We start from the raw sequence: 14951 nt of genomic DNA, 5'->3' as shown, positions 1-14951 counted from the left end.
GATGAACAGCAGATGTGTTGCTACATATCTCACAAGCTTTCATCTTTGGTCTTAGCATCTGAAGTAATTTAGAGCCTGGTTTCACAGCTTTGAAACATTTATTTAAAGTCTACTTTAAATTCAGAATTCATAAAGAGGGGCCAAAGTCAATCAAATCAAGGGGTGACCTGACCCCACTTTTCTTCAGTAAAGTCTCTTGGATATGTTTGTCTACCTTTTCTCTAACATTAGGTTCTGCAGCTGATTTCTATCCGATTACAGAGAGCAATAAGAAGATAGCACCCAAAGACTATTATCCAGGGGTGTATTCTCATTTTCATTGACATGGATGGGAAACTGACTTCAAGGGAAACTTCATCATGCTGTAGTGTTGATAGCATCATAGAGGAAAGCATAATTAAATGGCAAAAAAGAAGGAAATCATTCAATGCAATGTATTTCTTGGATGGCTAGAGCCGACTCTACATTACAGGGAAAGCATTTCTTATTTTCTAGGGGAAGTTTTTTAATGGTAGTTGAACTGAGGGTTTTTTGGTGTTTTTTCAGGCTTTTTATTGAGACATAGCTAGAGTGTTCCACTGGCTACCAGCATGTAAAGTGGGCAGATCAACCTTGAAATATTATAGTCTTGGGAGAAATTTTGCTCTTGTTTTCTCCCCAGTGTAAATCCAGAATAACAGTAACGACTTCAGCTGAGCCACTTCAGATTTACATCAGCATAAATGAGAGTGGGGTCTGCCTGTGCAGATGCAGCCTGAGGGATTAGGAGTCTGCCCGTGTGTTGTACCCTGGTTTCAAATTGACACTCTACCCGTAATTCAGTGGAGAACCAAAGAAACTGCTTGCCCTACAAATAAGCACTGATATTAATGTATTGCAGTGGGGATTTATCAGCAGTCTGACACCTCAGTATCCATCTCGTGTTTGCATAGCAGAGAAATGTGAATAAAAATGTGAGATTAGCTTTGCACTGGTCAGGATAGGAGGTAATTCTGGCATTAGTGGAGCTGCAGGCTCGACCATAGGGTATTTGGTATGTGAAAATGCTGTGTGTGTCCATGAACACTGCAGGTGTGTGAAGACTGAGATCAGGCACTCATTTAAAAAATACCGTTTATTAGATAAAACATACATAGAACCAAGTAAATTCAATTCTTTATTAAAAATACAGAAATAATTTTGCAATAGTAAAAGAAAGTAGTCTTTTTCTATGAAACGTAAATCTGAAGGTTTGGGACCTTTTTGCTTTATCACAGCTGGTCCCTTTCTATACTACATTCTTAAACGTACTGCATCAAATTGTGAAACACAAGCAAAAAGTCTTTTACAAAATTAAGAATGTTTAGACCAGTAATACTCAGTTTAATTAAGATGCAAACAGTAGCATACAGCACACAGAACAGGCAATATACAACTATACATTAAAACATGCCTCCAAATAGTGACAGAGAATACACTGGAAGGGATAAGTTACAAATAATAAAAAAACAATGTCTGAAGAAATAAAAAAGGAATCACAGTTTGACACTACATTTTTTAAATGTTTGTGTATGTATTGAAACACTGTACATATTAAGAATGAATATGTTGGACCCACCCATACAGAACATGCTAAATCGATGGTTATTATTTTGCTTGGATGCATGAATGTGTACGAGGTGTACAGATGGTGGGTGGGTGCATATATGTGTGCGTACATCAGACCTGTGCGTACGTGCACATAGAAAGGCACACACCTCCACAGCTGAAGACAAATCACTTCAATAAAACCCTCTGAGACAGGGTGAGAGCAATACTAATACACTGTTTGTCATAATCATGCTGCTCCCAGGACTCCAGGCATTTTATTTGCGTGTTATTCTCACCCATAAGTTCCACATTCATTTTACCTCAGCCCTCCCTTGTTTGCATATTTGCAAAGTGAATACAAAACTATTCAATATAATACAATGTTCACGGTTGGAGATGATTTATTAGGGGAGGTTTTGATAGCTGAGAAACAACGAAGTATTAAAGGATTTACATTGCTTTTCCAATAAGCGGAACTAAGGGGCAGATGTCTTTTCCCTGATTATTGTTAGCATCATATGGTAACCCTGGCATAATTGATAATACATCCTAAATGTCATCTTTAGAAAGAATTCTTGATCAAAAATGGAGAAGGCTTGCATTAAGAAAAGTCGTAGGCATCTAAGCTGTTTCTGTAACCCCAAATGGTTTAGCACCTCCTGATAACGATAGAATAACAAAGCAATGCTGTAACATTGTGCTAAGTAAAATGAACAGACAGTAGAATGAACATTACATGAAAGAATTACTCAGGCTTCAGAGAATTAGTAATTACCTAGATTCAGAAAAGCACCTTGAGCGACTTGAAATCCTGTGCACACTGCTCTAGGTGAATTTGCTTTAGCAGGTGGGTTGGACTAGATGATCTCCAGAGGTCCCTTCCAACCCCAACCATTCTGTGATTCTGTGAAACAATGCTCAAGACTCCTTGCAGTGATACAAAGGTGTGCTTGGCATCAAATGGCACAGAAACACGTCACTGCATTGGGACCTTGAGGTGGTCACAGGGTAAGATGCCTTTTTGTTTCTCTCTCATTGAAAGAAAGCAAAACAAAACAGTGCTAAGCCAAAGATGTGTAACCAATGAATACAGAAGTCCCAACCAGTGGCTGTGACATTAGTACCCTCTCACTGACTCTGGTGGGGATGGTCTAGATTTATGTCAGTGTCTGAAATGAAGCAGCTAGGAAGGACTACACAGCAGGACATGATGTAAACACCCTGGAAAGCTGGGTGGTGCTGAGTGCTAGGGTTGGGGCAGGAGGCATCATTGGAGCATGGTGGTAGATGCCCTGAGGGGAACTGACACAGTCTTCTCTTTCCAAGGGGACACCCAGGCAGCATCACTTGTGTCGCAGCCTGTGGGTCTGCCACTAACAAATTTTATACTGCCAGTGAAATCAACCCAGCTGTCTTTTGCCATCAAGAAGAGAGCGGAAGCCTGGTGACACAAGTGTGACAGCGCTGGCTGGAGTAAAACCACGCAGAATGATGAAAACAAGTCAGACAGTCTGAGCCAAGGACTTTCAAAATACATCACCCTTATATACACCTCACATCAAGACACAAGACCTAAGACTGAAGTCAGCATCATTCAAACCCATAATTTCATCATGACAGCACATTTTTATTGACAAAGAAATCTCATTATTTACATCCTGTTTTTAATACACATGCTGGCAGGTGAAGGAAGCCTGGTGAGCTAGTGTATGCAAGCTGATTTCCCGGTTTTGGGAGCAGTCACAGAGGAGAGTGGGATCTGAACAAGAGCAGTCACAGATACATTTTTCTAATGATGTGAGATGTGGTGAGTAGTAAGTGGTAGAGGTTGTAATAAATTTGGGAGTGACAGAATGCAAGACAGTGCGAGTTTGAACTCCTGATTGTTTTTTTCTCTGGCGGCAGATTTTGTATATGCTTGAAAAAATCAAAATAACTATATAGTCACTTGATATCTGATGTCCCTTGCAAAGTGTCTGTTCCTAAGGTTGTACAGAACCAGGAAAGACATCATTCACCTTTCCAGGAGGGTGAGATTAATATATAGTATATGTGTAAAAAAGATTGTAAAATACTTGCAAGATGTGAAGAAAGCAGCTCTACTTATACAGCTGCTGCAGAAACTGAGGCTTATCTAGCAAATTACAGAACATTAAAAATCAAAGCTAACACACTTTGAGCCCAGTTAGCAATATGAAAACTGATAGCTGCACGTACATCACAAAAGCCTTGTACATGCTTCACTAGCCTTGGAAGCTAATGCTGAGGAGTTGGAAGGGAGCTCAGAGCAGCATTAAAAAAAAAAAAGAAAGTGTGAGCAGGAGTTGTGCTATTTTGTGGCCTGATTTAAGGCTGCCACTTTCCAGCTGGATAGAAAGTGTTCTGCTCTCATCCTTCACACTGTTTGGAAACAGAGACCCAGAGCCAAAATCTGATCTCATTCCCACCGGTAGAAGTATGCAGTAGCCCCACAGAAGCTACAGTCATTACTCTAAACTCATACTTGTGCATCCATGTGTGAATCTGCCCTGCGTTATTGCACGTATTTCGGTATGAAGGATGATGCTGTAAACATTGCAATGCCAGTTGCCATGTTGATTTTCTCACAACTCTTAATGTAGGCTTACAAGCCTGGCCTTCCCTCGCTGCTGGTTTTGTCTGTCCCACCACCATCTCCCAGCTGGCCAACACCACTTCGCTTCTTCCTCCAGCCAGGTGGAACTTTCCTGCCTCCTGTCGTCCTTATCATTGGCAATGGGCAGCTCTTCTTTCCAACCAACTTTCTGATGCTGGCTGAAAGCAAGCTGGACCTTCTCCAGGTCTGGGGGAGTGATGCTGGTGGCTTTGTGCTCAGCACACATTGATGCTCGCACCTGCCTAATGGTGTGCCATTCACAGGGCCAGGCCTGGCCCGTGGGGCCTTAACGTGCCTCAGCAACAGGACAGGAGCCAAGGATTCATTCCAGTGAGCAGTGTAACTGGGACTGTTCAAACCAATAAGCATTTAAGCAGCTTGAATATCAAGAGGCATCACAGGAAAAGATGGAAGGCAGAGGGAAAAGCTGCACTCACCCTGTGTAAAAGTGCTAAGCCTTTAATGAGGTATTTATTGCAAATAGTCATCAGCCAACTAGTTAAAAATCATCTTCAAAAAACACCTTTCATGCTGGTGAATGAAAGCAGTGGAAGGCTTTTTGTGTGAGATAAAGAGTATGTCAAAAAAGTACAGACAATCTAATTGAAAGATATCAGTACGTGGTAGTCCTTGCTGCAGCAGAACTGGTACTAGACTTTCCTGTGAAGGGCACTTGATTGAAAGGAAGGAAAGGGTTGCAGAAAACTACAGAGAAAGAGAGAGGGGAAACAGAAATGGAAGAGCAGGGAAGAGCCACAAGGTAGAGAAGTTTCAGCAGGGGTGAAGGAAACATATATGTGGTCACTGTAAGATGGAAAGGAAGGAAAAAGAGAGATGCTGCAAGAAAGAAAAAGAGGAATAAAAATGGAAGTAACTACAATGGGAGGATAGGAATGGAACAAGGTGGAAGTTCCAGGAAAAGACTAGAGAGCAGAGGAAGACTAAGATGGAGAAGTATGAGGACAGGGTGAAGGACTGACCTTCAAAGGCCCGCTTAGCTGCTATTTTTCGGGTACATAAGGAAGAAGTAGACAAGGGCTGCTCAAAGAATAAGTCAGATGTGGACAGCACAGGGAGAAAGGCAGGAATATGGTGAGAGCAGATGGTCTGGTGGGTAAGGCACTAGATTCAGACCAGGAGGTCTGGGTTCAAACTAGTTTCAACAAAGGTCAAGTTTAACAGTGTCGGGAAGGAGGCAATACAGTTCATTTTCGTGGAAGTTTTGCTTCATTCTTCTCAGTGTTCTGCTGTTTCCCCCTTATGTGTTTGTGGGAAATTCATGCCATCAACTTCTATCAGTTTTCAGCCTTCATCTACAACAGCGAAGGAAAACTGCCTCTGGGAAACCCTTCTCCTTAGGTTGTCCCTTTTTCCTCATGAAGTTGTCAGCTCTGCAGGGCAGGTTGAACGTCTGATAGTTTGCCTGCACAGCACCAGACACAATCTCTACATCTCGTTGTGACACAAATACTGATAGTGAGTTTTGATAACAGAAGCTGAACATACTTCTATTTGAACTGTTAGTGTTGTCAGAGCGTAGTGCAGATACTGATCTCATTTTCACTGGTAAAAATGTGGAATAAATCTACTAAATCTCGAGCAGGGTCAGTGGAAGACTGGAATTTAGATTGGCTTCTTGTAGCATATAGGCTGGGTCAGCAAGAGAATTTCTTTACCACTAGGTTTCTGAGAGGCCTGGAATGAAAAGCTGGTGCATGTTGATCTGCTACACAGCTATGGCTAAAGGTGCCTTTTGAAGTCTTTGTGCCACAAGAAAAGAAGTTTTTCTTTAAATACTGACTCTTACCAAGCTGATAAGAAGCCTTCTGGATGCTACAGCACATTAGAAAAGCCATGAAGAAGACAGATAGGTTTTAGAAATAGTCATTTGGTTCCAGGGGAACCTGGACACATGGATCAATTCACAATCCTGCCACTGCAGCAAATGCTCAAGGCTATAAAACACATTACAGATCAGGAAACCATCAAAGTGAGGGATAAAATTAATCATGAGTCTTTCACTGGCTTAGATTCACTGCAATTCAGAAGTAATTTTTCTCCCCTTCTCCTGTGTTTCAACTGAAAGACACTGAAAGCTGTGAAACTGCTCCACTCTGAAATGTCCTCATTCCCATACCATTTGGACTTCAGGTTTTTCCCATTACCCACTCTTTTGGAGATCTCCGACAATGGGAAATTGGTTGCCTGTATTTCATGTTCAAAAAGAAAAGGGCAGCAACGTACCAGTTTTATATAACACCAAGGGAAAACTCTGGGTAATGAAGACGTACTCCTCTGTGCAGGGAAAGTTCAATATGAACCAGGAGACAGAGCACAAACTCCACAGGAACCTCAGTGTAGCCTGGGACTTGCCTGTTGTTGAAGTCCATCCCTCCCAGCTGCTCTGCCCTGCTCTCACTTTACTCACTTCACAGCCTGGGTGTACAGCCAAGAAAGCCTCTCTGAGCAACACACACGCTCACACACTCTCCTGTCCAGCCTCAAATGCTGCTTTTTGGCTGCTGCCCATGGACCAAGAGGAGCAAGGCTCTCTAGTCAGAGATGGAGTCTCTTCTGGAGTTCCGTGAGCTATTCCAGTCCGATTATGGCACTACCAAGAGACTCAGCCGTTTGAAGTATGATGAAGTGCCGTGGATGCTGACAGAGCCAAGAATTGTGGGTCACTGGGACTGATTTTGAAAAGTTGTATTTTAAATTCCACCAAGGGCTTCGCCTCAGGAACGTGTGGAAATCTCCTGCTGAAGTCATGTTCAAATTGGGACGAGTTTCTGCCTAGTGGCACGGCTGAAATCCTCAGCGCGCAGGCTTTGGTTTGCTGCGAAGTGGAAAACCCAAACCAGCCTCCATGAGATTCGTTGCTAAAACACAGAGCTGACTGGAGAAGGTGTGGGGATCAGGTAGAGGTGCAGCTGGAAGAGCTCTCCACCAGGAAGCCAGCAGCTCTCCCGGGAGCAGGGGAGAGCGGCCTGGCCAGCAGCGGCTGTCTCCATGCTTTGTAAGAGAGGATGAAATTGCTTGTTAGGCTCTAGTTACTATGGGACGTGGCTGAAGCTTGACCTGGTTTATGAGCCAAGCCTGGGTCTTATGAATTCAATAGAAAAACTCATGCAGACCTCAGTGGGACCTGGGTTTGGCCTGACATGCTTTATTTAGTATGTTGAGTGAGGGAAACATTTTTCTTTAGATTATGGTTGAAAGATTCTTGAGTTTCAGCTTAAGTCTTATGGTGGCAGTGTATTGCATACTCATATTTCTTTCTTTTTCTTTAATAAATCACATTTCTCCTACACTTAGCCTCTGACCAAAACCTGTCTGCTTGAACTGCAATAAGCCTGGCCAGTCAGTGATGTCTCTGCTGCAAGCAATTCCTTCCAACTACACCATGCATCTGCCCCTTGCATGTATCTCCTGACCTCTGGGTACCACACCTACACACATCCCCCCAGCTCCAGGCACCTGGAGGGGAGCGGAGACTTTGGGAGTGAAGGGAGACAGAGATTGTAAATTCACGTTTGCACAGCCGTACTTCTGAAGCAATGGGATTTGCTGGAGCTGGGGCCAGAATGAGCGAGTTGTGCTAGAGTCTATCAGATTTGTGAAGTACAGATGTGATAATACCGCTGCAACCACGAAAGAATTTACAACAGGAAGTGTTGCAGCTGTTGCTTATTAGCATTAGTACAAATTACACAAAGCAAATTGTTAGCAGACATGTTTCCATAATATTTAACTCATGGCAGTGAATAAAAGTGATGCATTTTCAAGCAAAATTTTAGATTTCTGAGGGAATCAGTTTCCAGTTGTCCACGAAGGGAGCATGGATTAAGGAGCTGCCTGAAAGTATTGCAAGGCATCAGAGGCAATGTGTGCAGCAACTTGCCTGCTTTCTGTTGCAAAGGTGTGCATATTTGGGACCATATTCCTTGGTGAGAGAAGGGAGATCTGTATGGCTCCGTATGACCCAGTCACCAGTGACAGGGAGCAATGGTGCATGGGCCCCGTTCTGGAGATGACACAGAAAGGTTCTGCAAAAGAAGTGCTTGGAAGGGAGGGAAACCCCCAAACTGCTTATTATGATTTATTTCCCCAGCAACCTCAAGCCTGTTGATGTGGAAGCAGCCCATGCCAGCAGGGTACTCCCGTAACACAAGCTCAAGAGGGTGGATTTGGAGACAAAATCCTCACAAAACCAGACTGAATGTGCAGACTGAAGCTCTGGGGTGTGCGACCTGTGAACAGCTGACAGCAAAATGCCCCAGACTGAAACCCTGGGCACGACACCTCTCTCCAGCCAAACCAGTTTCAAACCAGTGTAGCAGCTGATTTTGGTCCTGCCATACCTCCTGCCCCACTGGGCCAGCCAGCAGCAGGCAGCTCATTTGGGCACCTCCTCTGCCTTCCTCCTTGCCCCACGGGGAAGAGTCAGGCAACTGGCCCTGGGGAGGGAGGCTGCAATGCAGAGAAGGGGAGTGCCTGGGAAGTATTTAATTTTAATTAATAAAAAGGAGGCATTTAATTCTCTCCTCCCTCCCCAATACTAAGGCAGAACCAGTTGCATCCTGACAGTCTGACCCCAGAAATGCTTCTCCAGGGGGTGAGCTGGTTCCTGGAGAGGCCTGGGGGATCCCCCTCCTGATGTCTTTTTCCACATCGAAGCCATTCAAAAGGAAAGAGAGAGACAGAGAGAAAGAGGGGGGAAAAAATGCATTAACTAACGAACTGAAGGTTTTGGGATATGTTTTGGGGAGGTAAGAGCTGACAAATTCCTCCCTGAGTTTGTTCAGTCCCTGAGCAATGCAGTGGGGAAAGAGACGGCAGGAAGGGCCATGGGGTGTTTGTGCCAGGGTGAGAGGAAGGGCCACCCGTAGCTGCCAGAGTCGGGGCCAGGCTTTGGAGCTGCTCCCTCCCTAAAACTCTACACCTGCTCCTGCGCTGTCCTTTCATCCTGCCTTGCCCAAGCAGCACTGTTTGAACCAGAGGATGATCTATCCTCCTGGCCACTAATCCAACAGAGACATCTTTTCACACCAAAACTTCAGCAGTCATTTTCTTGTTGTTTTGCTGATTATTGCTGGTTTTGCTAATGATGTTCTACTTAATCTCTCACAGCCATCTTTTCTTTAAAGAGGAGGGAAGTATAACTCACAAAGCCTGCTGACAACCTGTAGAAATTCAGCGATCAGTTTAAGGGCAATAACAGCCCAGAGTGATGCTTTACATGCCAGTCCCAAGGGTTCCTGCTTGCATTAATCACTCCGAGTGAAGCTGCCAGCGCTGCAAAGGCCGCCGTGCTCCTCAGCCTGCCAAGCAAGACTGTGGGCTTGGGGAGGTGGAGGCATTCCCAGAGGCATTTCTTGAAACTCAATGAGATCTGGCTGGGGAAGGAGGCGTTTGTCAGTGCGTGGGAAGAGGCAGCAGGTGGGTGGGAAGGTGGCGTGGCCGACTGTCACAGCAGATGCTGGGCTGGTCAGCTGTGCTAGATGCAAGAAGATGGAATGCTTGGGACCACTGGCTCTGTGCTCCTAACACACTGCAACCAGCAGCTGGTCAAGGGAGAAGCTCTCAACAAATCAGACTTTGACTGCTTGCTTCTTTTTTTCTAATTGCAGTACTGAAACTGCCTGAAGCAACCAAAGTGCCTTTCAATGCAGCTGTGAGTGCTTGGAAGTAGAGAAGAGGCATATGTATTGCTTTTAAGGGTATGCGCATCCACCCACCTGTTGGGAACAGTTCAAAACCACAAGAGGGTTGGCTGCAGTCTGAAGCCAGAGCTATGAAGGGATTAGCATGTGAAATGGTTTGTACAAGCAATGTCTAAAGCAGCGGCTGATGCAGAAGTGGCTAACATGCATGTTCTGGCTCTTCAGTGCTTGTTCTGAGGAAATGGCCTGACACCCTCAGCATGGCAGAGCTGCTTAACTACCCTCACTGACGAGACTTTAAAGACAAAAATTAGTTATAATTGCAATATTACTACAGTAGTGTTTGCCTCCTAATTGCATTTCAGTGAAACAAACAAAACAAACAAAACCCACAAAACAGAACCAAAGAAAAACACCAAAACCAAAGACAAAACCAAATAAACAAAACCAAAACCATGCAGTGAGGAATTTTTGTTGTAAGCATAGGTGAGGTGCTCAGGGACATGGTTTATTGCCAGTGTTCGGTTAATGGTTGGACTCAATGATCTTGAGGGTGTCTTCCAACCAAAATGATTCTGTGATTCTATGATTCTACTTACATGTAAAATGAATTCACTATCTGCTTCCCCTGTAAAAGCCAGAACACTAAATATCATGACCTGGACAGTCCTGTCATACCTACAAGTGTTGGATCAAATGACTGTGTACATCAGATACATACATGAAAACTATTTGAGCGTATTAAATGTAGAAACATCGTTGCCACTAAGGAGTCTATAAATACTGCATTGATATTATCATCTCTCTGAGGTGTAATGTCCAGAGTAGGACCGGTGGAGGGAAGGGGTGAGACACAGACCTGAATGAGAAGGATTCTTCTTTCAGGAAAGTCTATAGCTGCAGGGTTTTTTTAATTTCGCACTCTGAGAACAAAATGGGAGGTTACAGATTCTCCAGGAAAATACAATAAAATGCAAAAATCTTCTTGGAACAAAAATGTTCCATTTCCAAAATGTCAAAATGATGTTTTGACATAACCAAAAGCTGTAGTTTCAGTTAAATAGAATTTTACGTTAGAAAGTGACATGCATTTATGAAGAGTTTTGATTTTGACAAAGTGGGATTTTCCAGCATTGAAGCCATCTGATACATTCCAACCAGCTCTGACTACTGATATATTATAGCTAGGTGGGTTTCCAAGTGGAAGAATTAGAATCACCTTTTGAAAAAATGAGAGGTTAACTAAGTTCAAAATTGGGCAGGTGGGGGGAAGAAGATTGTTTGAGGACTTTCTGAAGGTAGCATTACTAATACAGCAAGATTTTAACATGTTTTGGGATCTATGTGGGGAAAAGATTAACTTTTTAAAAGATGTAGTAGTGAAAAATGAATTGTACAGGTTTGGTGTTGCTGCGAAGTCATCTCTGCCTCAACTAGGCAGTTGACTGAACAGATTTTTATTCTCTACACCACGGACACAAAGTGATACAAGTGGGTGTTACCTTCCAAGAACTAACATGTTTAGGGTTCAGTATATTACATCACTGGGTAGTATATGACTAGTTATTTAATACACTTGTTCAGCTGTTCCTACTAAAGGTGTTTCAGCATGCAGACAGAATTTGCTGAAAGCTGGTCAGTCCCGTAAAGATCCAATCCTGCAAATGTATGCAGGCAACTTTTTAAATTTGGGGGAGTAGTCCTCAAGAGTTTAGCGAAAGTCTTGTGGGATATGATTTCTCAGATTATTAAGGATTTTCAGGATTAGGTCTTGAACCAGTATCTTTTTATAGGACTTCTAGTCTAGCAACATGCATCAAGTTGAATTTTGTTCCGTGAGTTACTTTTTGTTCTGCATAAACAGGATCGGACAGTATGACATCTTGCATATTATCAGGACCCCATTTCTCAGTTCAGTTGAGGCTAGCTCTAAAACAGCCTGTATGACTTATGAACACTTGCTCCTTGTCAGACACTAAGGGTTTAAACTGTATGGACATGTCCCTTTGTCATCCTCCTTTGCGAAGGATGCAAATGAGGGCATACCGTTGCCACTAATCACCTCAGCCTGAGACCTGTCCTCTCCCAGCTAGCTACCTGGAATAGCAGTGAGCACTTTTTGGGTTTGTGTAAAAGGCAGAAGAGCATTATTTTTAACCGACTAGAGAGGGAAAGCCCAGCACAGCTGTATATGTGCTGAAAGCCACAGCACAATCAGGAACCAACCCTGCAGCACCCACCCCAGACCTGAGCATGGTTGCAGAGATGCGCCCTGCATTGCCAGCTCTGCCTGGGGAACACTCTCCCCCCGGCTGCCTCGCTTTCTAAAAAAGCAAACAAAGCTAAAACCAGAAATTCTGCTTTTTTCCTGAAGTGCCACAAACTGTATGCCAGACAGACACGGCTCAGGGAAGGGAGCTGACAGCTGAGCACGCCAGACACCGTGGGAGCCATCCACCCCCTCTCCGGCGTGACGGGAAGCATCCTGTCAGAAACACTCGCTGCATTTGGGCTTTTCTTGAATTAATTATCTGTAAACAGTGACGGGCTTATCCTGCTGGGAGCCTGCGATTCCTTGTCGGTGTTTAGAGATGTGCTCGATAGGAGAGTCGAGATGGTCAAAGCTCATCAGACAGAAAGCACCATGGCATCAGAGCTCCAGCCTCAAGTCTATTAGGGCTGCTCCCTCTAGTGGGAAAAAGTACTTTAGCTGCAAAAAAATCTTTCCCACCCCCTTTTTTTTGAAACTTCTTTTTTAAAAAAACTTTTGTGTTGTTTTGCTCTTTTTCTTTTTCTTTTTTTTTTTTTTTTTAAGTGAAGAATCATGTTTTCCAGATAGTGCAAGACATGGGGCACTTTCCACCAGACAACAGGTGTCCAAACACCGTGCTTTTCCAGCCCTTGAGTATTTGGTGGTGGAGCTGGAGCCCAGTCAGTGCAGGCCTCCTCCAAAATGAACCCGTGGCAAGTGAGAGACTCTTTGTTCGTCTTCCAACAGTCCTCAGAATATGCCATAGCTGTGTTTGTTATTGATTTCCCACATCTGATTACAAAAATAGGACTTGCTATAATCATAATAATATTAATGATACAAAATAATTATAGTAATTATATACTTTTTTGACAAATTATTAACACATAGCAGCCCAAAAGACCCCATTGGATTAAAAAAAGGTGACGATGCACAAATGTTAAAAAAGAAAGAGTCTTTGTTTTAAAAGAGGGAAAAACAATCTGCAAATGAATGCATTTCTGTAAGGCAACGTGTTACCTTTCGTTTTCTGTCTAGAATTAGGTCACGTTCTGTTGTTGTTCAAGAAATTGTTAGAACTTGGCTTGCTTGAGCTTCTCAATGTGGTAACACAGTTTCAGCGCAGGTCCCAGTTTCAGCCCCAGGTATTTCATGATCATGTCACTTTTCAGCAGCAACAAAGCATTGCCATCAATCTCCTGGTTTCAAAAGAGAGAAAGAGAATCATAATGTGTTAACCCCCTTCCAGCGCTTCATCCTGACACATTAAACAAAGTGAATCAGAAATAGCATGTCTTTTAGCTAGCTGAAATGTCCTGCATTTTGAAATTTCATTTAAAAATTTGAAATCTGAGGTATGATTGAAAGAAACTGTAAAGGAGGGGTTAATCAAATACTACATTTTATTCTTCAAGGAACTGTAAGGTTTGTCTAGGTTTTGAATTATTTTACCATTAAAACATGAATATTAAAAAAAGAAAAAATCAGGGTTGCTCTAAGCCCAATACTGAGAAAAGCCAGTCAGCCTTGAGAGAAAGGAGTGAGTGATGGAGGGAGGGAGAGGGCTGTGGCCTCATGAACTGCTAATACTGCACCTCTGAATCTCAGTTCCAGCTTTGTCCCTGCTTACTGGCATGTTTCACATATTCTCAGTGCACTTATATCCAGTGAGAGAGATATAACACACACTGAAACACACACGTTTCTTTTTCATAATATAAAGATAGTGGTAACTTGCTTATTTTATTACACTTACTAACAGAATTTGTTCAAATTTCATTTAACCATCATGTAAGTGGAGGAAATTTCCACCAAGTTCCGTTTTTTATCTCAGATGTGTTGTCTTGAAAGTCTTCTGAGATCACAAAGTGAACACAAAGTATGGTGGCTGCACAGCAAAATGGACTTTGTTTTACTATGGTCTGGAAAATACAGAAGCTTTCAGCTACACTGTCCTTTCTTGGATCCTGAGCTTGTCTGTTTTTTCCCAACTATACTAGTGATTCTGCTAAAAATTACTACCCCCTCCCACAGTCTCCACCACACTTACATACTCGGATCATCAGAGCTAAAATGTAAAGAGTGCTATATGTGTGTGCATAGGTACACATGTATACACACATACTACTGCTGTATATGTTGTATTCTGGTTTTGATGGTCCAATCTTTCCTGTGTGATCTATTACCTACTAATTAAGCAATACCATAGATCCTAATTTGCCCTGATCATTATTATTCCATTCAGTGGGTGATTTAGCTGATGAGCAGTTAAGGTCACTTTCTGATTAACTCAATCAATTAATGCTCTTCAATTTGCAACCCCCACTCTATCCATAATAGAAACTCTCTTCACCTTTCCTCTCTCCTTCACATTATATTAAGGAAGCTAAGGGAAAGGAAGAAAGAGAGAAAGGAAGAAAAAGAAAGAAAGAAAGAGAGAGAGGAAGAGTAATACATGCAATTAATATCTGCATGTAAAAAGAAAAACAAACTCTTGGAACTGTGGTGCTACAGGGTAAAAACACTGTCAAGGGTTTGGTGTGGAGGCAGCTGTTTCTAAAGGCTGAGTTTGGCATTTTATTATTTCCTTTCTTATTATTGTGTAGGGGTCAAAATTAAAATCCATGACAAGAGTATGCCAAAGGGCGCATTCATATTCAATTAAATACCCCCTATTAGTAATGTTCCTGTGCAGATTGTTGGCTTGACTTCTGTGCAATATTACTGTCTCAGCCCTTTTTAAAAAAATAATTTAAAAAAGAAGGGTTCTACAGCATGGTCCACAGATCTGCAATAGCCCACCAGAAGATCTTGAACCAGATCTGGACCTGGT

The 14951-nt window shown here is 42.8% G+C and overlaps 1 protein-coding gene across 2 annotated transcripts in view; it reads right to left on the bottom strand.

Moving 5' to 3' along the window:
- Positions 1 to 1099: 1099 nt before the first annotated feature.
- The window catches only part of SCML4 (Scm polycomb group protein like 4), an 82819-nt gene continuing 68967 nt past the window's right edge, over positions 1100 to 14951 (bottom strand). For both annotated transcript variants that reach the window (XM_065835802.2, XM_071806665.1), the window contains one exon: positions 1100 to 13317. In XM_065835802.2, coding sequence (XP_065691874.2) covers positions 13192 to 13317 — 126 coding nt within the window. In that variant the 3' untranslated portion in view covers positions 1100 to 13191. The remainder of the gene's footprint in view (positions 13318 to 14951) is intronic.

Source organism: Patagioenas fasciata, chromosome 3, assembly GCF_037038585.1.
Source record: "Patagioenas fasciata isolate bPatFas1 chromosome 3, bPatFas1.hap1, whole genome shotgun sequence".
Taxonomy (NCBI): domain Eukaryota; kingdom Metazoa; phylum Chordata; class Aves; order Columbiformes; family Columbidae; genus Patagioenas; species Patagioenas fasciata.
Note: the sequence above shows the minus strand (reverse complement) of the source record. Positions and strands in the feature narration are given on the sequence as shown.